At 44.7% G+C, this 24,015-nt stretch overlaps 1 protein-coding gene across 1 annotated transcript in view; it reads left to right on the plus strand.

Annotated features, from left to right (window-relative positions):
* The window catches only part of CCBE1 (collagen and calcium binding EGF domains 1), a 91,185-nt gene that overhangs the window by 51,249 nt on the left and 15,921 nt on the right, over positions 1–24,015 (plus strand). The window contains exons 3-5 of the mRNA XM_042825798.1: positions 16,579–16,631; positions 21,511–21,645; positions 22,392–22,529. Of these exons, the coding sequence (XP_042681732.1) occupies positions 16,579–16,631; positions 21,511–21,645; positions 22,392–22,529 (326 nt within the window). The remainder of the gene's footprint in view (positions 1–16,578; positions 16,632–21,510; positions 21,646–22,391; positions 22,530–24,015) is intronic.

The following is a 24,015-nucleotide window of genomic DNA, read 5'->3' on the forward strand; positions in this document are numbered from 1 at the left end:
TGTGCTGGGATTTAAACCAGGCCCGCTCTGAGGGGGGTCCCTTATCTCTGCTGCTTTTCCCTTCCTGGCTGAGTGATGGACCAGGTCCAGCACCCCCACTGTGCCATGCTGTGGTTGTCATCCAAATCTCTGGGTATGCACAGCTGGGGATGGCATGAGCATCCCTGTGTGCTTTGCAGGGCTCAGAGGATGAAATGGAAAAATAAAGTCAAGGGATGTAGTTTAGGCTGCCCCACAAACACCTATACTTGGGGTTTTGGAATCAGTCAATCCTGATGCAGGAACACTGCTCCTCAGTGCGGAACTGAAACACTTTGACTCAGGTTCTTTCTGCTTTTTTCCTAGCAATTAGTCATTTCCTGAAATGGTACTATTGTTAGCTTTTTCCCCACACACAGTGAAATGTTTTTCTCTAAAAATAAAAAAGAAAGGGAAAAAAAGAAAAAAAGAAAGAAGAAAAAGAAAAAGAGAAAGAAAGCCCGGTTGTCCTCAAGGCCACAGGACGAGTCACGGGTTCACTGCAGCTGGAAGATGCACTCACACATCAGCTGGTCCTGCATGGTGCGCCCGGGCTGCCCGGTCGGTCACACTTAATTGCTAATTAGCTACCTCCAGCCTATTCCCTGGGAATTATGATAATGAACATAAAGAACTGTTTATTCTAAATGAGACTTCCCAAGGGGAACAGCCTCCTCGGTGGCTGGAGAAATGGAAAGCAAGCCCGAGGAAACACCAGGGCGCTGTGGTTTTTGGCAACAGATGATAAACATTTCTCAGTGGATGGAGCAGAGCATGTAATTTACTGCCCAGCTCTAACGAGAGCTGTCTTGACTATTTTGCTCTTCTGTGCCACCGCTGTCAAAATGCAACAGCTAAATCTCCTCAGAAATGTCAACTCTGAAAAGCTGATGACTTTGTAAGTGGTGGCATAAAACTTCTGGGCTTTATCTGCGGGAAGTTAATTCATCACCTTTGTAAGATCTCAGATATTCCCTTAACAGCTTCATTGCTTGTGGAGGGGCAGGGATCCCCTGCCCACCCTTCTGTGTGTGACAGTGGTAGTGGGATCTGTCACCTCTTCACTGCCTTTCTGCAACATCCTACTGGGAGATACGAGTTCCATCATCCCCATGTTACCCCAAGGTCATAGGATGTGGAGAACACAGAGCAGGGCAGAGCAATGTGTGTGTGCAGCAGGGGATGCAGGCACTCATCCCATTGACAGGTCTGTGTTCGCACATTCCTCACTGACTCAGGTGTTGGAAAAACGCAGGGGAAAAATGTTGTGATCCTGAGAGCTTCAAGGAGCTCTGAAAGGGAGCTTGGTGCATTGGGAATGGTGGTCCACATAAAGTCACACAACAGAAAACTTATAAACACATGAAAGTTTCAGCACTTACCGGTTAAGCAAAACCAGTGTTAACACATGCATATGTTATGGCTCTCTGTTATGATTCAGCCTTCAATAACATATGGCAGACTTTGTTGTTTTTCTGGGTCTGATTCTGGAGGGGTTTCCATGGAGGCCCAAAAGCAGTGATGTTCTGCTGATGCAACATCATCCCAGCTGGAGAATGAAAGCAACGAGGTGCCAGTCTCTTGTTGGTTGTGTTGATTTCTTCTTCATGTCATTTATTTCCACCTCCCCTTGTACAGCAAGGAAATGGTGAAATACAGTTTAAAAAATCAGGTAGCCCTGCAGAAAATGGGGACATGAAAGCCTAAGAAATTTGGAGATGTGCCATGCCATGATGAGGTTGAGCACTCAATGAAAGTGCCTGTTGCACTCCTCTGAGTACAGAGGAACCCGCAGTCAGTCAGCCTGGTGGGGTGAGTTTGAGATGAATTTCAGGTGCTTCACAGAAAATCATGTATAACTGTCATGAAGGACGGGATGGCATTGATTATCCTGCTGACAATATGCTGATGTGTAAAATTATCCTGGTCTGAGTCTAAATGCCTGCCATGCCACATCTTAGCTCTGGCTTGAAAATATATTTGGATTGGGATCGTTCTTTTGGCCAAGCTTTGCATAAAGATTTGGGATTCTGGTCCTTGCCAGAGACACTTTGGTGTCAGTCTAGTGAAAATAATGACACGTTTCTGCTGTGAAATTTGAAGAACAGTGCTCATTTGGTGGTAAATGTAAGGATTTAACTAAAGAGTCTGACAAAGCTAAGAAAGGAGCTATCAGTTTTCTTGGATATCTCTTGATGTTGAACTTAGCTTCTATTTACAGCTCTCATACTCCAGTGGTTAACATCATGGAAGTAGAAACATATTATTACTACTACCAGTAATAATTGGGCATGTAAAGAGCTCCAGAAATCCCAATCAGAGAAAAACATGTAAAACTACATATTTCTAAATGAAGGTATAGGTTTCATTTGAAGGGAAAGCACAGGATTCAGGGCCAGAAAGCACCACATGAGTTTTCAGAGAGAGCCACAGCTCCATGTGTAAGTGGGAGCAAGATTGTTTTCCACTTATGGACTCCCTGTATGAGATGACATTGATTGCTGCTGAGCAGGGCTCACTCTTCTCTTCTACTCATAATGCATTGCAAGCTTAATCTGCGGTGAGGTATTCTGCATAATATCTTACCTGGCTTTCATCGGACTTAAGTTATTGCAGTTCATCCACAGAAGGGTTTGTGTGAGCAACGATAGAAGGCTCGACAAATTTATTCTGAGTCATTATCTGCCGTTGTGATGGGTAATAGATACTGGATTTCTGCTAGTACTGCAATTAATTTAAATAAAAGCCATATGCCCAAAGTCAGAGCCTTGGAGATAAGTCAGACATCTGGCTGAGATTCCATGTTTGGGAATGTAAATGGTGCAGATGGTGAGATTGCAATACACGCTGTGCCTGTTGGGTTGAATAGTGATAAATGCACATCATTAGGTAGAAAAAGGGGGAAAGTTCTGAACAGAGAAGTACATTTTCCCAAGGAATGTGGGTGATATTCATTTCAGTTTGGAGTATGAGACCTTCCATGTATGTGTGGGGGGGAGTCTGCTTTACACCATGAGCCAAACTTCTATTCCAAGCAGAGTGTGCCAGATATAATATAACACTTTCAGACAACTTTGTAGAATCAGATTGATATCTCAGGCTGTAAAAATGTTGGGTTTTCTTCCTTTGAGTCCTTTGGGAAAAAAAGTCAACTTGTGAACAGTATAGCAAACAAAAAAAAGCAGTTCCTACTATTCTGCATGAAATATTACCTCCAATGAGTGCATTGGTGTGAACTGTGGCTCAGAGGCATCTCACAGGTGCTGCATAGACATGAACTGGAATTTAGCAGCAGTACAGACAGATGCAATTTGTATATTCTGAGAGGAAAGGAGGTGTGAAGCATGTAATGCTAATGCTGTCTTTGCTGATATTGTTTTAACCTCAGGTCTGAATTTAATGTTGTCTCTGAAGGCTGAGGCAGACCAGCACCAGGCCTTCACCGGGGACAGCTTTTTTTGAAGACAACCTGTGCTTATGAGGGAGGGCTAAGATTAACCTGGGGAGGGCTGAAGTGACTGTCACCCATCATCACACTGGTCAGGGTGAATCAGACAGAAAAAAATGCATCACTTCCCTATCTCTTAGACTTCTTTTGCAGTTGGTCTACTTTGTATTTACTGAAGTAAGGATTCAACCTGAAAATGTCTCGGTAACAATGGTCATAGCACAAATCACTTTAGAAGACCGTGAATTAATAGAACAAAATCACCCAAACTTTCCCCTTTAGTTTTGCTGTTTGCTTTAGATGGCGGTGACAGCTCGTTTCTGTCACCAGGGTTGCAATCATCCAATGGAAATAAGCAATCCATCCATGTGGCATCTGCCACTGCTTGTGAGTGGTGACTCTGCCGAAGCCACAGCCACAGCTTTCAGGCTTGGTCAGGTCTACAAGCTGTTCAGAAAAGGTTTTTGCGGAAATGCACAAAATTCAGCCAGCAAAAATTGACTTTGTGCTGAACTGCTGAAAACATGAGGTACTACTTTCCTGCTTCTGAGTCCAACTTTTGAGCCAGTTTGGGTGCTTGAAATGCCAGAGTTTCTCCAATGATCACATCATATTTGCCTGCAACTGGTACCAGTCTGCCAGCCCCAGTTCTGGTTTGCTGGATTTGAGACAGGGAGTATCAGTATAATTAGACCTGAAAATATGATCATATTTCACTTGTGATGCCTAATTAATATGAGGGCAAATATAAAAGACTGGAAGCCAACAGCAAATTAATTAATCTACTCATTAATTTTAAAAATACATTAACAAGGGTGAGTTTTTTGTACCAGTGATGTCAAAATGACAGCTAGAAGCATCACATGCTACTTTGCATAGGTCTCAACAGAACGCTAAAATTGGACAACTTGTTAGGAGAATGCCAAGCTCTATTTCTTTACATGTTTATGTAATGATGCAATTTACTATTTCATCATTTATTTCTTAATACGTAAACTGAAATTAAATTTTATGAGTTCATCAGCTTTTATTGCTACCAAGCAGTAAGAAAATATGTTTTTCCATTTGAAACACATACCTTCACCACCCGCTGCACTCTGGGCCATGTCCTTATGGTGTGCTTTCTCTCATTCAGGGGCTAACTTGCCCAACACCCTTCTTTCTTCCCAAGCAGCGTGAGTTTGGCAAGCTCACAGATCCTGACCATGCAGTTTTCTCTTCACAGGGCTGATCTGTTTAGATGAGTAAAGGATTTAGTGTTTTTAAAGCTGGGTGGCACAGGGGCTGGTTGTTGTTTTCTAGTATCAAGCAGTGAGAAGTTATGCAAGTTGCTTCCCAGAAGCCAGCAGCCTCGAGACCCCCCCGGTCGCAAGTGATCCCCACTCCTGCAGGATCTCTTTGCTGCTTGTCTGATGATGACTTGGGGTTGTAGCCTTGCCCCTCGGTCCGTTGTCTGTCCCAGAAGTGTTTCTTCCTTGCATTCAGTTCTCCATTCCAGCAGTGCTCCTTGCTTTTCCTCAGGCTCATTTCATCCATTGTGTATCTCCTAAATGAGCAAAGAAGAGTGTCTCTTTGTCCCATCTCAGACCATTAGGCATCACCACACATGTGAGGAGAGTCCATCCCCAGTTTTTCTGCGGTGGATTGGAGGGAAAGCAGGGGCTGAGGATGGCTGCGATGGGCTGAGCATGCAAATAGCAGGCAGGCAGGGTGGGTGGCTGTAACCTCCAGTGAAACACATGGCAAAATAAATTTGTTGCATGTCATCATAAAAACCGTGAGTTCAACCTCAGTAGGTTATTCTGGGCTGAGATTCTCTTCCAGCATTCAGATGGGGAATGGACTGGGAGAAGCAGCAGCTGGTGTCAGAGTTAAATTAGGCAATAGGAAGTGTGTTCAAGTTGTGGTTTGCTGGGTTAAGAGATGGTATGGTTGCTCATACAATTAGTATGTGGCTGATGGGTAAGAGACACCAAGTTCAGTCTCTGTCTCGCAAGCTGAGCCAAGTGTGGGGCGCAGCGTAGTGAAGAAATGGAAGGAAGCTTCAGAAAACTTTGCTTTTATTTTTAAGAATGGTCTCACGCCACCCACCTGCTCATGAATTCCAGAAGTGTGGGATGCCCCCTTGGGTGGAGGGTATGGCATGAAGAGCACGCGCCATGCTGAAGTCCCCGCAGCCCTGTTGTTGGCAGGAAGAAGTGCTGGATTGCATTCCAGCGCCTGCCATTTTTAACAGATGAGCTAAACAAAGTGCCACATCAAAACACTGCTTTATGAACTTTCCACGCCCTGGAGGAGACAAGAGGGCACTGTGGGCACTGTGCTGCATCCCAGTAGCAGTAGCAGCAGCAGATACCAAGTGCTGTCGTGACACCATATAAATAACAGCTCACTCCAGCGATGCTTCTCTGCTGAGTGAATTGCTTCAGGATTTGCTCCATCCACCCTGCCTTGCAAAAAATAACCTGCAGATGTATGCCTCTAAAAATAATCCTTGGTGCTGTGGTCGTGGTGCAGTCACTGCATAATTCAGCAGTTTCATACTGTGTTGTTTTAAAAACAAATCTTTTCTGCACGCTGATGGAGACAGATCCTGTGCTGTCTGAGGCTGCTCTGTGTATAGAGAGCATTTTGCTAGCGTATCTATAGACAACAAGCACAGATCTGGCTTGTGATCATGTTATATTAAGAATTATTTCTTTCCTTGTCTAATTCATTAAGTCTGTGTACTTAATAAGCAGTTTCAGCTTTTACAAGGTCTTCTGTGGGAACAACAAAAGAGAAGGGAAAAGGAGAGAAACATCTGGATCCATGAAATGCTCTTGAAATAATATCTTTTTTTAGTGTCTTAAGAAGTTTCCAAGGGCTTACACTAAGAAGTTAATTCCATTGCTGATGATGATGTTGAAAGCAGTACAATTTTGACTTGTTCTTGTTGCCTAGATAGAGATCAGAGTTGGCCCACTCTTTTGTCTGAAAATATGCTCGTGACAAATAGCATTGTTTGTTTTTCATTCGAGTTTTACTACTTTTTTCATTTTTTCCCCCTTTAAAATTTTATTGTGAAAATGAAGAGAAAGATAAGACAGTGGAAGGGCACTAGAGCTGCAGTTCTGTTGCAATTTAGCAAATCATTTCTTTCCTCTTCCTTTTTTTTTTTCTTTTTTGTTTGAATTTGTCTGGTTTCACACAGAATCACAGAATCACAGAATTGTAGGGGTTGGAAGGGACCTCCAGAGATCATCGAGTCCAACCCCCCTGCCAAAGCAGGTTCCCTACAGCAGGTCACACAGGTCAGCATCCAGGCAGGTCTGGAACATCTCCAGAGAAGGAGACTCCACCACCTCCCTGGGCAGCCTGTTCCAGTGCTCCGTCACCTCACTGTATAGAAGTTCTTGTGCACATTGGTGCAGAACTTCCTATGCTGCAGTTTCCGGCCGTTTCCCCTTGTCCTGTCTCCACTCACCACTGAAAAGAGTCCGGCCTCGCCATTCTGCCCCCCACACCTCAGATATTTATAGACCTGGATCAGGTCCCCTCTCAGTCTTCTTTTCTCAAGGCTGAACAGACCCAGTTCACTCAGCCTTTCCTCATAGCAGAGATGCTCCAGGCCCCTCACCATCTTCGTGGCCCTCTGCTGGACTCTTTCCAAGAGATCCCTGTCTGTTTTGTACTGGGGAGCCCAGAACTGGACGCAGTGCTCCAGATGAGGCCTCACCAGGGCAGAGTAGAGGGGGAGGATCACCTCCCTCGACCTGCTGGCCACGCTCTTTTTAATGCACCCCAGGATGCCATTGGCCCTCTTGGCCACAAGGGCACACTGCTGGCTCATGGCCGACCTGTCGTCCACCAGGACACCCAGGTCCCTCTCCACAGAGCTCCCCTCCAGCAGCTCATCCCCCAACCTGCATAAGGATGTCATGGGAGACAGTATCAAATGCCTTTCTAAAATCAAGGTAGACTACATCTACCGCTCTTCCCCCATCCACCCAGCATGTGGGCCACCAGGTTGGTCAAGCATGACCTCGCCTTGGTGAACCCGTGCTGACTACTCCTGATAACCTTTTCTCCCAGTTGTCTGGAGATGGCGTCCAGCACAAGTTGTTACATCACCTTTCCAGGGACAGAGGTCAGCTACTCATGTCTTTAATCTGTTTTAACAAATACCTGTTGTGGTGATGTTTGATTTGGTTACTTGCAGTTTTGTGCACCTACCAGAAAAGTAGAGCTGGGATGTCCAGGGCCTGGAGCGCATCATGCTGGAGAGGAGCCCAGCTGGAGAGGAGGGAGCAGTGGGGCTACCAAATGGAGTGCTGTAGGGAAGGTAAAGCATGTCAGACATGCATAAGAAAAAGATATGTGACCAGAGCTGTAAGTACAGCAAGAGGTGTTTTAGGTAGTCAAAAAGGGAAAGATGCACAATTAGTGGTTATGTGCTGGAAGACGTTTTCGGGGGGTGAGACAGTTATCCACACTTGACAACATCCATCTGGGAGGACCTCTGAGCATCTCACCCTCCTTGAATCAGGTGCTTTCCAAGGATTCTTTGCTGCTTTTTATGCTGTGAATCTGTTCTTCTAATGTTATGCTTTTTTTTTTCCCTTGGATTTCCAATAACATGTCTGAAGCCTTAACTGGAAAAGTCCCCTTGGCTGCAGCTGAAGCAGGGTCATGCCCTTCGTGACTCTAAGCCAGTATTGGAAGGATAAAAACCCTTTTCCATAAGTGGCTGTTAAGCACCCTTATGTGATTCATGGAGTATAAAATTAGATGGCTATTCTTTTTCAGTCTTACAAAGCATGTGTGTTGAAAACAGAAGATATATGCAACCTTTTTCTTGCATTGAAACATCAAGGTTGAAGCTATTTGCTGCGATTTCCTTATAAAAAAGTGTTGATTGTCAAGGGGAAACAGACTTTTGGATTGCAGCCATTTGATTCGTCAGCTTTTTGGCTTTGATATAAGAAGAGAAGTGAAAGTATATCACCCCTTAACTTTCAGGCACTGAGGTGGGCAGAGAAAAATAGAGACAGGCTTGAGCACATCTCAGAAGTCAAAGTGGAGAAAATTTACCTGTGAGATATCAGACTATGCACAGCAGTGTCCTATTTGATTTTGCTTTCATCACTAGGTGGGAAAGACCAGAGCACTCAGTAGAATGTTGGAATAGTAGAATCTTGTTGAAATTGTCCTGTCCATGCTGGAGATCACAAAAACAGTAGATCTTGCTGTAGTGATCCTTCGTGCCTGTGTTTTCCTCATTAATCTGTGATAAGATTGCACCATCCCCTGTATCTGCATGGCGAAAGCTGTCCTAGTATTATAGGATGATTGTATGGCTTGGATTGGAAGGGACCCCAAGAATCACCAAGTTGCAACCTCCCCACCACATGCAGGGCTACAAACCTCCACATTTAATACTAGACCAGGCTGCCCAGGGCCCCATCCAACCTGGCCTTGAACACCTCCAGGGATGGAGCATCCACAGCCTCTCTGAGCAGCCTGTTCCAGCACCTCACCACTCTCTCTATAAAGAACTTCCCCTGACATCCAATCTAAGCTTTCCCTGTCCTTTCAGCAGGGAAGAGGTAGAGCTTCCATACCTAGTGGTCATCATGACACTCACACTTTGTTGATGTCATCTCAACATGGGTAACCATGTAGAGAACAACTGCATCTTTCTTAAATTATTTTCCATGGTATTTGACTTTCCTGAAAGCTGATGTCTTTGTGTCTGGCTGTGTGCAGACCTAGTCTATTAAAATCACGAGCTGGGATTATTTGTTTGCTTTCTTTCCAGAGCTGAATTTCAAAAACCACTACAAATTTTCCGTTTATGCTTGAAAATTGTTTCTGAGATACGTATTCTTAGAATTTCACATGAAAAGCCGGGGTTATATCTGTGCATGCCTGTGGGGATAGGTGGCTGACGTACCTATGGGGGAAGCAGACTTCAGTCAAATCCTGAACCCACCCAAACCAGAAGGAGGCTTGCAGCTGTCTGCAGTGACAAATGTCGGACAGAATTGGGTAAGTTTGTGCCACAAGTGATTATCCACAACTGTTCTTCATCAAAGTGCAATTGTAGCCCACCCTCAGGGCTGAGCCCGTGCCTAAGCATAATCCTCAGTCTTGGCGTATCAGCCTGTCTCCCACCTGGTGTGTGTTCATGGCAAAGTGATGTCTGCAGAATCAGGATCAGATTCTTACACAGCAGCTCCCCTGAGTGAACACAGACCAAGCTACTAGCTTGCCTGAGTCCTGTTCGGAGAACTAGTTTTAGAAACCTACTTCCTTGCTTTTGTTTCTATGATGAGCTTTTCTATGCATGCTTGCATAGAATGCGCTTGCCTTCCATTGTTTATCAAAACACATTTATTAGACATTGCTTATGCAGCATTTTCATGATCGTGTTGATGATAGATACCATGTAAACAGGACTGGATTGGACTGCATTCAATCTGAGAGCTTGCCAGCACTTTATTGCTGTTTGACTCCAGCGACGGAGCACGAGCCCTGCCGCCAGCCAGCGCAGCTCCTGCAGCACGGTGCTGCCTTTGCCTCCCTCCTGAAGGAAATTATTACTCTGCATCTCTCTCTCAGGGCTATTTGGTCAGGAATTGGAGCCACAAAATGAAAGTTGTGGGAGTTTAAGAATACAAGGAGTAAGATAGATATGCTATGATCATAGAACCACAGAAATGTTAAGGCAGGAAAAGACTACTAAGATTATCTACTCTGACCATCCTGTACTCACCTTTGTGTCCATCCATTGCTGAGCATGAGCTGTCTGCAGGCGTTGCTGTTTATTGGGCTAGAAGGCAATTTGGCAAACAGTCTTCCAATTCAAAGTCAGAAGTGGACCAAGAAAATGTCATTTGCTCACTTTTTTGGCTTTAAATCTCAGAGCAGTAAGTTATTCTAAAACACAGGCTTAATTTTAGATCACTTTAACTGAGATGTAGAAGAATGCTTGTTTTAAAAAATGAAAACCATAGAACACAGAATTGTAGAGGTTGGAAGGCACTTCATCTGATCCATCAGACTGATCATCTGGTCCAAACCCTGTTGAAGCAGGTTCCCTAGAGTAAGCTGAGCAGAAAATAAAATGTATTTGTGAGGATGTGTTATACTCTTCCAGCTCATTAGGCTACTGCATTATTTATTCTTTCAGGTCATCAGACTATGCAGCACATGCAAACTGTGCCATCTTTGCACTAAATTCATTTTTTTCTTTCCCTCAAACTTCACACCTGTTAAACATTAATTTGATTCTGCAAAATCCATTCCAGTTTCATCCCTGAAAATAAACAAAATCATTTTCTTGGGTCAACGCCAAAATACAAAATAAATTTGTTAGAAAAGAGTGTAAGACAAAGCTGACAGCATGTGTATTAAGCTGAGTCTAAACAGATGAATTCTGTCAAAAGTTTTTTATTTAATCATTCTGTTATTTTTGACATACTATCTAGCAATAAACTACATGAGCATTCCTTTGCATTAAGAAAAGAAAAAATGGAGGAGAGTACAGCTCAGTGCTGAGGGAATCAGTGTGTGATGTTGAGGATGATGTTCCCATCTATATAAAATGTACAAGAAATGTCTTTTCCAGTGTCCACAGGGGTAGTTGCCTTTTGAGGTCACTGATGGCAGAAACAGGGACCAAGGGAATGGTATGGAGCTGTGCCAGGAGCTGGGAGATTATGAAAAAGCTATGCTCCAGAGAGCGGTAGGCATGGTACAGCCTGCCCAGGGCTGTGGGCATGGTACTGAGCTGCTGGAGATGACAGAGCATCGGAACAGTACTTGCAGACATTGGGTTTGGAGCCAGGAGTTGGGCTCAGTCACCCTTGTGGGACCCCTCTAACTCAGGATGTTCTGTGATTCTACAAACCAAATCAACCAAAACATTACCCTGCACCAAAAAGTCCTGAAGTAATCCAAATGGGATGACCTCTGAGGATTGCAGGCCACTTTTCCCCCATACTCTGTTGTTCTGCTTTGTGTGCATTCCCCACTTGTGTGCAGCTCTCTGAGCCCTACCAGTACCCACGCAGGGTGGAGCATTTCTTGCACCCCTTCAAGTTGTTTTTCACTGCTTCAAAGAGAAAGGTGCTTCGCGCGTTCACAGTGTGCTCTGCAGAGGCCACAGATCATCCCATCTACATGGAAGGTCCCTCTTGAGAAAAAGGAACCGCCGTTTCTGCTCCATAAAAACTCCCCTTGACCATAAAAAAGATGACATACATCAGCAGCTGCAAGAGGAGTCCATAAACAATACATTACAATAAGGAGCAGCCAGAGGTCACGTCTGAGAGCATCAACCAGAGTGGCCCCAGGCAGGACCTGACACAGGCCCCCAGAGTCATTCAGCAGAGGTGTTTGCCAGAAGAGGATCTGGTCCCTGGCTCATGTTCGCAACAGAGGAGCCCAGGAATTATGAATCTTATCAAAGATTGCCCATTAACAACAAGTAGAATGGAACTCCAGTTCTTGTGTCTGTTTTTATAACCAGAACTGAGCAAATAGCAATAGCAGGATTGTGGGGTGGATTTTTTTCTTTTTAAGAAGAGAACAGTAATATATGATTACAGTTATTGGACTGCAGGAGCTGATGAGAAACGTGACTGAGATTCGTGCGATTACTCAAAATCTGACCTTCAGAAAAACCACGTATGTGCCTGCAGTGATTTGCTCCCAGAGGTCAGAGCTTCAGCTTTGTGGTGAAGGTGGGTCTCTGTGGCTACCGGGTGGATACTGCTCTATTCACTTCACCAAGAGAAACAGAGCAGCACATATATGCCCACTGTGCTCACAGACGATACTGCACTTCCTAGTGTGCCCTGTGCTGTTCACTGGAGAGGGTAAGGCTGGCATTAGACCTTGCCTTGCACCCAGGGTGGACATAAATCATCTCAAAACTATGAAAAAGGGCTAAGTCTGGAAATCGTGGCAAAGTGTATGCTGAGTGAGCGTCTGCAAGAAGGCCACCCTCTCTTACTCAAGATTTTGGTATGTATCCCACGGAAAGGCAAACAAAATTAAAGCACGTTGCTTCAGTTTTACACCATCTTGCCATAAATCTACTCTCTGTGTGAATTATGGCAAAACTACATGCAGCTACTGAGCTTCTGTCTTAATGCACCCGCACTGCAGATGGGTTTTGTCCGTACGTGTTTTGGCAGACAGACCTGGCTCACATTCAAATTCTGTATAGCATACAGGGGGGAAAAAGGGGTGGGAGGGGGTAGGTGTTTTTTTAAGATACCTTGTTGGCTTGTTTACATAGCTAATTATCTTTGGAAAGTTAATTGTTGTATTTTCTGTCTGCATTTTTGCTGCATTCTGTATTTCTGCAAGCCAGGATGATCAAAGAGAAACACGAAGCAGGCCCAACAAGGAGCCGCTCCAGCAAAGTCCACATGCTGCAATTAAAGGCAGCTGTGCCATGGCCTTTGCAAACTCACATCTTCAACATACAGCCCTAGTCCTGTATTGTCTAAAATTGTCCAAAAAAGCCTTGTTAAAAAAAAAAAAAAAAAAAAAAAAAAAGTCTACCTTTTCCCAATAAGAAATGTGTTTTTTCATTAATTACTTTTGTCAAGAGCAGCATTGGCTTTCCATGAAATGCTGGCTTGTCCTTGGAGCCACCCCTGCCAAATGGAGCTTTCATCTGACAACAGATGATGTTCTCAGAGTTCTGGCAGTTGGCGTGGAACACTTTCAGGTTTCACTCTTTTAATGAAGTCTTGAGCACCTTGGTGGCGTGCTGCAGGCTTTCTTGCTTTTAGTTTGCTATTTTGACACAGTTCCACCATATAAGATACAAAGATGGGAGACTCTTTTTCACTGGCTGCTTGATTGCATTTGTGGTCAGGATATAACAAAGATAATATTTTACTTTGGGAACTCACTTTCTGACTCGCCATGGGGATTTCTGTGTCTCCTTCATTCCTATGAGACAAATATTTCCTGGAGTGTGCTCTTCCGTTTCTACTTTTGACATATTTAGCAAGAACTTCCTTGACGTGTTATTTTCATTTGAAATTATGAATAAATAAATAAAATTGTACGAAGCTTTGGGTTTTTCCATCCCTACCTTTCTCTCCATATTTCTCCCACCTTTTTTTTTTTCAACCTCTTCTGCTGAAGTCAAGCTCTGTAGTCACTGCCACTCTACTGCCAACAGATACAGATTAATTCTCAATGCCTTCAATTGCTATCCTGCCATTATTTGCACTTGTAATATATTCCAGCTGTGACAGCACCCGAACCCTTCCCTCTGTCTCCCACAGCTGTGTTTTCCTGGCTCAGCATTCCCCAGTCTCCGTGGCACCGCTACCAGTGTCCCAGCACAGACCAAGAGCTGGGCTGCGGGTGGTGGCAGCCCTGCCCCAGGTGGGAACAATTATGGGAAGGGGTCCTAGCCTGGACCTAGCATGAGTTACTGCTGATAGCACCCAGATAAGCTAACTTAATAAAGCAATGGCTTAATCAAGCCACATTCCTTGCATCTTGCCTTTTGTCCTGACTCTCTGGGGTGATGCTATCGAGCAGCTACATGGAGCCGGGGGCTGTGCCAGTGCATTGGTGTGTTGGGTATAGGAGGAACAAGTGGAAAGCTGAACAGAGTTATATCCTCTCAGATTTATTGGTATAAAACGCTTGACCCTAAATCAGAACCTGTAGGGCCACTCTCCTCCTTCCAACTGCTGAAGCTCCCCTTTAAATCTGTAACAAAAAGTCCTGAGAGTTCCTCCTTTCAAAAACAATCCTTAATGTTAATGAAACAACTTAATTTCCCTGTGGTTCCATATTTCAGAGACTGATCTTCCTGCCCGGCTGTGTATGTGTTGGTGTTTGCTGCATGCTTGCAAGCACGGCTGCGTAGCAACTGCTGACCTGAAAGTTATTCAGTAGCGAAAATTATCAGTGGGGACTCTCTCTTCCCTCTCGGCCTGTGTAATGAGATCGCTGCTGTGCAACTTTGATTAGACATGTCAACCTGCAGCTGGATGTCTGGAAATGAGTATTGCTATTAAAATGCCTTTGCTAATGATCAGCTCACATGTCTATCATTTTGACAGATTTCTCCTCAGGAATGTGGAAAGTATGCAGGAATCCCAAGGTTGCGATGTCATGTTCAGGGAAATGGGTATTGGTGTATTTCCTATGTGTTAACCCTGAAGTAGCACTTTCCTTGGCAAAATCATGCTGGTGTCTGAAGCTTGCTGCTGAGCACAGGCTGTGCTCAAAGAGATCCATAATCCTGAGCTGGGAACTGAGTATGATGGGGAATTTCTGGAGCATCAGCCTGAGAACAGGGCATCCATCCTCTGTACCACTTCTTTTGGTGTGATTTAAAGCTTTCATTATGTGGAAAAAAGAATCAGGTGTTTGGAGAAAATATTTCCAGATCTCCTTATCAGTTAATCAGTTTAGCAATGGGAAAACCAAAAGCTGGGTGATTCGAGAGGAGAGGAGCAGTTCCAGCACAGTGCCCAGCTGCGAGCCCTCCCCAGGAGCAGGCCGTGTGCTGAGCTCTCCATGTTCTGCCCAAGACACACCAGGGCTTTTCAGGGGCCTAAACCTGGAAAGTAGGTGGGAATTCCCAGGGAGAAGGGAAGAAATGGAGACAGCTGCTGCTCCCATTTCTTTTGTTTTGGCTGCCACAACCCACAGCCCGGAATCTCATGGCCCTCCTCTGCCATCTCCCAGCTCTCCCTTTATCAGCCTCCCCTCTTTCTGCAGACAGGAGGAGACGAATGTGCACTTGGAAAGCCATTGGCATGGCTCGTGGTGTATGAACAGCCTCCCCAGTGCACCTTTGAACCCATTCCTCCTACATTTGTTTGTCTTGCAGATAAAGCTTCACAGCAGTGTTTGGAGAAAAGTCTAATGAGGGACCACTGTTTGCATAACAAAGCGAGGCTTCCTCTTCAGATGTTCAACCTTCATTAAGCATAATTTATATTCCAGCTAATCTTTGGAAGCGGATAAAATATGGAGCCAAAGTTTGTTTTTACATAGTTTGGAGTAACGCGTTGTTTGTTTTAAGTGGTCAGTTGCAACTGACAGCTGATTTATATTCAACATAATGATGATTTGTGATGGCTGCTGATTGTCGTGGGGACTGTTGTGTCATTGACTGCCGTGGCTTTAGCACTCTTTGACGTCAGTTGTTGAGTGAAAGGATAAGAGCAAATGGATGTTTTCGGATATTTCAGCAGATCCGCAAGCGTAAAAAATTGCAAATTTGTGAAACACGTGGGCTTTTTCCTCCAGAACCTCACGTTGACTGTATTGAGTAGCACACTGAATGGTAGCTTGCTTCTCTGACAAGTCCCAGCCAGCACCGCTTGGGGCCCTTTGAAGGTCACTGCAGGAGCCTCTGCAGCCAGCAGCTCTTGGGGTGATAAGAGGCACCAACATCCTGCTCTAGTGTGCTGCCTAGAAAGAAAGCAGACTGATATGGCCGAACACTTACTTACAGGACATCACAGCTTGGTGTAAAAAAATTCATTTGATTTCTCATCATTTAGACTTTTTTCATACCATAGGCACGCTAAAAGAATCTGATGCTATTGAACCTTCACTATAGTTTTGACCTGCTGCCCGTATAAGATGCACTTTTTCACTGCAAATGAAATATTCAATATATTTCACTTATCACCTTCCAGCTTTATTAAAAGATGAGAAATGACTGATAACATTGATCTTGTTTGAACTCCAAGCTGAGCCTTACCCCTTTCTGCAAGTTTACATTGTAATGACAGATGTTTGAAAACACCCTTCAGCATATCAAGAAAATTACAACCTGGCTTGTGTGTGAGGACAGCACTGAGGTGTGCTGTGTCCTTTCAACACAGAAAAGCAAGATTTTCAGATGTCTGTGATCCTCTCCAGTTCTCCGAGCACAGCAACATAGATACTGTGGATTGAGTGATGGCTTTCCACTTTGTGTTCTTTAACACTGAGAAAAGTTCAGGATCCTCCGCTGGCTTGGTTCATCGCATCTGTAACCATAACCTATCTGTAACTGTTTTTAAAAGAGACACCAAGCTTTAGAGAATATGTTTATTTATTCATTATTTTATTTTATTATTTTTCAGGAAAAAATGCTGTAAGGGTTATAAATTTGTTCTTGGACAGTGCATCCCTGAAGGTATGTGGTTTTGCTGTTCTTACCTTTCCTTTCCCTGTGCATTTGTCTTTCCATGTGTGCTCTATTCTCTGCACTGCTGTCTGGGAGAGCATCCTGATACAGCCCACAGCGTGGGCTGTACCACATACATGGAAACATTTCCAAGAAATTGTTGTGAAAATAAAAAAATCAGCGTCTTCCAAAAGTTTTGTTCAGCATGCCAAGCCTTAATCCTCCCTGAGTACGTGTGGCTGCTCAGATCTTGTAACAGGACCTGGTGCAAACACAGAGCCACATGCTGCTCTTGGCTGTGCGTCCAGGAGCTCATGCTCCCCCTGTGGTCTAGCAGAGGAGATTTGACTTGGAATTGCATGGAGTGACCAGGTGAATAAGTCCTGCTTTTGTCACCTGTTTCCTGCAGGCAGCAAGGGGAAAGCATCGCCATACCATGCCTCTTTTTCACCACATCTTCTGGCTGTGGGCACAGGGACTGAGAATTACCAGGGGTGGTTAAATTCACAGTGGAAAGGAAATCTGTCTCTCCTGACAGGCTGCCCAAAAGCTTTGAAAGAGAGTGCTGGGATCCAGTGCTCAGAAGTTGATTGCACATCTCTTGTAAGAAAAAGGCTGAGGTCTGCCTGCCTTAAGCGTGGCGGAGGCCTCTGCTGGTCGGCCCAGCCTCAAGAGCCATCACTCCTCACACTTGGCCCACCTTGGGTGAAATTGGCTCAGAAGTTAGAAGAGAGGAGAAGAGGCCACACAGGAGCAAATGGCCAGAGAAAACAATACATTAAAATTCATTTCCTCCAAAAAAACAGGTTAGGTGGATGTTGTCTCAGCTTGAGATGGTGATGTTTCAAAAAGAAAAGTGACAAATTATCATTGTTAGTATCAGCTGTTGATATTAGCTGAATTTTGGATTTCAGTCTCCAGCCAACAGGGATCATAAACCAAACTCCAGTCCTGCTGTCTCTTTTTTTGTTTGTTTGTGTCCTTTGTGCCTTTGCTGTTGGCTGGAAACACTCATGGAATCTGTACAAAAAAGAAGATATTAAATGTCATATTTTAAGAACAGGAGTTGTACATTTCCTGCTTCCATGAGGAGGAATGGGTTTGGGCATCGTCGGTGCTCACAAGGGCATCCTTGTTCTGTGGTTTTGCAGTTTTGTCTCAGGGTGTGCGATGTGAGATGATGGCTTCAATGCGAGACACTTGGAGGAGACGGTTGTGCTGGGTTTGTTCAACCCCATCTGTGCGTAGGAGGAAGAAGCCCTGAATCCTTTCAGGGTGGAAGAAAGCCAGGGCTCTGCAGCCTGGCCTCCTGCTTTCCTGTCAATTGTAACACTTCTATATGCTGTTATTTTCACTAAATATAATGGATACAGCAGAAGAAGTAATGGGAGCGAAAATATAGTGAGAGCCATGGCAAATTATAGGAGGGTTCTAATTTTCATCTCTTGAGGTTTCAGGTGATTATGAAAGCAGCATTTCTGTGTACCCACTGACTTTACTTAATCCTGCCTACTAACTGCATCTCAGTAACCTAGGTTTTTGCCATTCATTGAATTTCTCCACTGGCTGTGGCTGCTATCCCTTTGTCTCTTTACACCCTTTTCAGCTCAGTAGATATTTTGCCTTGAATTCTGCAGCCCACAGCAGCTGCTGTAACATCCAAGACAATCTGGGCTTTTGATGTAGGGATGAGAAACATGATTCAATGAAGCAGTTCTTTCATTTACTCTGTTACAATACATCACTTGGCTCTTTGCACGTTGTTTTGGCATAGTCTTGGAGGAGGAGCTGCATGAAATGCATATCTTGAGACAGGCACATAAATACATTGCAGATGTGAGCTTGTTAGAGCACATCTGCACCTTTTAATCCAGTGCTGGCAAGCTAAAGCTCAGAGAAATAGTTCCAGCCTCACCTTCTCTGTGATTTAGCAGTGGCTGCAGAGAGAAGGGTCAGAAGAAGCCTAGACCCTTCCCTTGCACACCAGCCTTTCTTTTCAGCAGCTGCTATCTGAACACACTCTTTCTCCAAAGGGTTGCCCGTGTCCATCTTTCATTTCTGTCCTGTTTTTTCTCTTCCATCTTTGGTGTAGCAGCTTAGTGTACCTGAGTTCCTGCTGCTGTGTCCTGCATTCTGTTGGCATTGGGCTGAATGTCTCTCTATAGGTTTCAGTTGCAAGAGCAGGGATCCATGACCATTGGGAAACAGAGGAGTTTCCTTTGCGTGTCTGATTTGCACTCTACTTGGCCAACAGATCAGGCCAAAATGAGATCTTTGCACTTTTACCAGAATAGTTTTCCTCTTCTTTGACTCAGAAACTGACAGCTCCAAGCAGGTCCTGCCTCACAGTGTTGCTGACATTGAAGTAGAGCTGTAGTCTGAAGCAGCTTCTTGAAGAGCAGACTTCCGACCAATGATTTGTTAGTTGAGTTTCCTGTCTTCAGGCTACTTCACCAAATTAATTCAGGCTAATTCATGCAAAGCACACCATGACAGACAAATACTCAGAAGATCTGCTCTCTCCTCACTAATGCTACTTAAGAAACTTCCTTGATGCAACCTTCTGCGTTGCATTGGCATTCCTGAATTCATTGAGGCATGTATAGAGGCATTATTTCCTTCAGTGCTTCGTATTTTCCTGAAGTCTGAAACAGCCTGATCCTTGCTGTGCAGCTTTGATTCGTCCTCAAACCTCCTGAGACCGGGCTGGTGAAGAAGGGGCAGACATGTGAGGAATCCTGTATTCTTATTGCTTCAGAGCACGCAGAGGTGGTATCCACAGCCAAGAGCCACAGCACCTTTTGTCCAGTTTTGCCTCATTCCTAAGGGAGTCATTCCACATGGGAGCTGTTTAGTCTAGAGGAAAGAAGTCTGAAGGGAGATCTGTTAGCAGTATTTATTGTGAAAAGGCTGCAAAGCAGAAAGCAAACTCTTCTTCATGGCCGGGGAGAGGAGGACAAAAATAATGGGCTTTAATGGCATTAAGGGGAATTTGGAACAGGCATTAGTAAAAATCTTACCCTTTACAAGGATACTTCATCTTTGGAATGTGGGGTGTACCATCCCCGAAGGCTTCCTAAGTGTGGGTTACTTGAACATCTGAGGAAAGGCTTGCACGTAGTTAATCCTGTTTGGGTGGAAGGTGGCCCCTTCCAGCTCCGTTGCTTTATTTTATTTTATTATATTCTTTTTTCTCTTTTCCCTAATTTTGTTAGTGTATGTCTATTCATGGAAGCACAGTGAGAACAGAGATCATTCTTCCTCAGCTCTGAATAGACTGAACAGGCCAAATTTTGGAACAGGCTAAATACAGCATCTGTGAGGGCAACTGCCTAAGGCACAGGCATGCTCAGCTAAGCAAGGGCGTGCTCCCGTGTGCTACAGCACCATCCAGCCCCATCCCTTGCCTGCAGCCTGCAGCAGTGCCAGGAGCTCCATGCAGCACCTAGTACTCCAACTTTGCTGCTGCACAGAGCCCAGTCATTGCAATCAACCACATCTATGTGGAAAAATAAAATAGCAGCCATGCTCAGAAAAATTGCCTCTGGCCCTTTATATTTGTGACTATTTATTAGTTCCAAACTTTGCATCCCCAGTGTCACTGAAAAAGCCCAAACTATCCAGAAGGTTGTCCAAGTTTGAAGGCAGTGGCCATGTTTTCCTTCCAAACCCAGGCATCTACACTATTCCACCCCAACCACAGCACCATGGACACAGCTGGCATTAAAGCCAACCCACTGTGAAGTGCAATGGAAAGAAAGGATTCACAAGGTAACAAGTACCAGAGAGGAAATGCTTGGCACTGAGACAGTATTTTTCAGTTGAAGGAGCTCTGGTGTGCCATACTGGTGCTGGCACACCGTGGCTCATTAAGCCCCATTTGGAGCACTTTTGTAACCATGCACACAGTCACTTCTGCCCACAGTTGTTCACATGTGTTCTGAATACTCCATATAGCAAATGTGGTTTCACTTGCTTTTCCATCTATTAATTCATTTTAATTGTTTGGAAAAATCGTCGTACTAGCAGAGATGTCTGCTAGTCATTAGCATGAGTCAGTAATGAGTTGGGGTTTTAATCATTTTATACTGTGTGTATGGAAAGACGGTGCATTGCTGGGAACTCAGTTGAAACACGTAGGTTAGGGTGTTGTGTGTTATGCCTGGAGCAGAGGTCGGATGCTTCTGCTTGGCCACACAGTGCCCTGTTGCTGCAGGGTTATCCAAGCACTGTGAATCACTGCGTGCAGGGCGATACTCCTCTGAAATAACCTCAGAGCATGGCTGTGGCATAAAACCCAGCCTTCAGCAGGGTGATCTGAGCAGCTATGGAGGCTGGATGCTCCTCCTGCTCCTTCCTTCTCCTGGGGTTTTGAAGTGGGACCTCAGGCAGATTTCTGGGGTCTCACTCACAAGCATGGCTAGTGACTGAATGCATCCTGATCTTCACATGGCTATTATTAGGGGTGATGATGGTTTTGCAGCAGTGTGTTCCTTGCTAGGAGGTTTATAGCTAGTTATGAACAGTTACTGCGTGATTTTAATTAACTTTCTTTTGTGATATATTTTCTACCTGGATTTGGCAGTTTGCCATAATGTATTTCTCAGTACTTTGCATATGAAATGCTTAGATCAATACTTAAGGACTGTGGAAGAAAACAGCAAAAAACTTTTAGGTAATGTAAAATTCGTGAAAATTCTTCTTAAATTCTGCAAACTGGGTAAGTATCCCTTGCTTAAAAGCCAGTTTCAATAAATAACCCAGTTGCCATGAGGTGCATTAAAAAGAGCATGGCCAGCAGGTTGGGGGAGGTGATCCTCCCCTCTCCTCTGCCCTGGTGAGGCCACATCTAGAATACTGTCTCCTAACCGTGCACTTCTCTCCGTAGACTATGATGTGTGTGCTGAAGCTCCTTGTGAACAGCAGTGCACGGATAACTTCGGACGAGTGCTGTGCACTTGCTATCCTGGGTACCGCTACGATCGGGAGAGACACAGGAACAGGGAGAAGCCGTATTGCCTGGGTGGGTAGAAGTGCTTCTCTGTGGTTCGTGGCGTATTTTCCTTCTTCACATTCTTTAGGGGTCAGTTTAGATTTCAAAACTTCTTTATTTTCTTTACAGTTGCATATTAAATGTGGCTTTTAATTCTGCTGAGTGTTGGTCCCCATGACTAAGATACCTAAATCCTCCTGAAATTATGGGTGGGCAGTACCTGAAAAAAGCCATATACACTTAAGCACTTTGAAGCATCAGGGTGATGCAGTTTTCCCTTTCTTAATTCCTCCTGCAGGTTATGAGTAGTATTTGAGAAGAGGGGCACGGTTCTAGGTGTAACCCTCAAAGCACTATAACCATGCCTGATTAGGACAACCAGTCCTTGGGGTTCCATTCAGATGGGAAGGATCTGGTTCAGGACAGTTCTCACTGTCCTGTGGTTCTCTGCAGTTCTCACGCAGCTGCGCTCATGTGGCTGACACAAGGAGTTGTGTCCTGCTTAGTTTGCCGTGCCAGGGAGCCAGGGTTGTCAGGATGAAGCTTTTAGTGAGCTGCCTGGTGCAAAAAACACTCACACAGTGCTCACTGATAAAATGACGGGTGTGTTAATGATTGTCGGTCTGCACAGAGCTCCGGTCTGAAGCAGCAGCAGTGCTGCAGCCACTTATTTATTTAAACCCCAAATCTCCTGGTACTTTAAAAAGAAGATTATTATTTACCCGAGATGTGAAAACTCCGGCTTCAGGACGCTTTCTGTTCTCACTCATCTCCAGACATCGATGAGTGTGCCGCCAGCAATGGGACACTGTGCTCACAGATCTGCGTCAACACTGTGGGCAGCTACAGGTGTGAGTGCCACGAAGGCTACACCCGGGGGGAGGATGGCAGGACGTGCACCAAGGGAGATAAAGGTACGTGCCGCCGGGGTTAAAGGTCTGGGGTCAAAGGGTCTGCTTCACACGAGGCTCCGTCTGGCCGTCAGGAAGCACTGCTGTATGTGTGCATGATGGAGCATTGGCACTATTTGCCTAAAGAGGCTACGGACAGCCCAGAGCTCAAGAGATGGGGTTTTTTCCCATTGGAAGTAATTTGTGACAAAAAAAGGGTGAGAGTAAGGGCTTGTACTTCCTTTTCACTGCTGTTTTCAGAGCATGAATGTGTACAGAGTGTAAATGACTTTGAAACTGTTGACCTCATCCCAGTTATTAAATTACAGTATTTAGAGTACTGAAGATTAAATACTGATAGGGCAATTTTAAAAACGGGGAGGAAGACAACAATCTGTGCTCTGGAAAATAAAAAAAAAGAGGGTGGGGGAAATGAAGAAGGACACTTCACTCTTCTGATGAATGGCATCTTACCTAAGTTCATCTGTTAATGCCTGAGCACATGTGTCAATGGGTGCTCTAAGTCTCACTGGATGGCCAAAGCCATTTATAATTTTCATTTTCCCCTGAAAATCAAATGAAGTGGCTGGAGCCTCTCCATTAACATTAGTTGTTTCTTGTCATTTTCAAATGTTTGGATATTTTTCCTTTATAAGTGGGGGTTGGGGGGCCATTAAGGAAATACATATAGCATAAATAATCCCCTTGCAAATAGCATTTTTAGCTAAATTTTCCCCTGGCTAATTCATATTTACTGACAGGGTAATGTCTGAAGCATCAGGATAACTGATCATTGGAAACATTCAGGGCTGTGGAAATCATTCTAATATTTGAAACAAGCAATTTGACATAGCCATAAAAACAATTGCACTCTGTTTTCAAGAAACATTTTCAAGAAACCCTCTCTCCAGGTTTACGCTTTCTGTGTGTTTGCTGGAGAACTATCTCTTGTGCTCATCCTGCCATGCACAGAGGCTGCAGCCTGAGCACTGTTTTTGGCTCTGAGCTACAAGTGAGCTCCACTGAACACTCTGGATTTGTTAGTGGGACGCGAGAACAGGGAGCATTTTTCCTGCATGCACAGTAACGTTGTGTTTGACAGAGACAATAGAGCCACCCGCTCTGAAGCAGGCACATTAAACCATCTCAGCAGGCTGAGCCCAGATAATGCAACACAGATGATCCACCAGGCAGCCTCCGTGCAAAGACCGCCCGCAGCTCAGCTCCTGCAGAGCTCTGCTCTGCCAGCATCTCCTTCTCGTCCAGCATCAGCCCTCTGAGCAAGGGCAAAGACGACACGTTGCTCCCCGAGCTGCTCTCTTACTGATAGCACTGAAGGGTTCACCAGTACCTTGCTTAGATGGAAGGCTCTGTGTCACCCATGAGCTGGACTTCGTGCTTCAGAAACCCTCCCTAAATGGGGCTACTTGAAGCCTTCTCTGCAGTAACTTTAGTTTCCCTGTGCAGTGAAAACAGGTTATGTAAGTGTCTTGCTCAACTCTGGCCAAAC

The sequence above is a fragment of the Centrocercus urophasianus genome, unplaced genomic scaffold (assembly GCF_019232065.1).
Source record: "Centrocercus urophasianus isolate 14NV4802_14NV808 unplaced genomic scaffold, USGS_Curo_1.0 seq_25, whole genome shotgun sequence".
In the NCBI taxonomy this organism is placed as follows: Eukaryota; Metazoa; Chordata; class Aves; order Galliformes; family Phasianidae; genus Centrocercus; species Centrocercus urophasianus.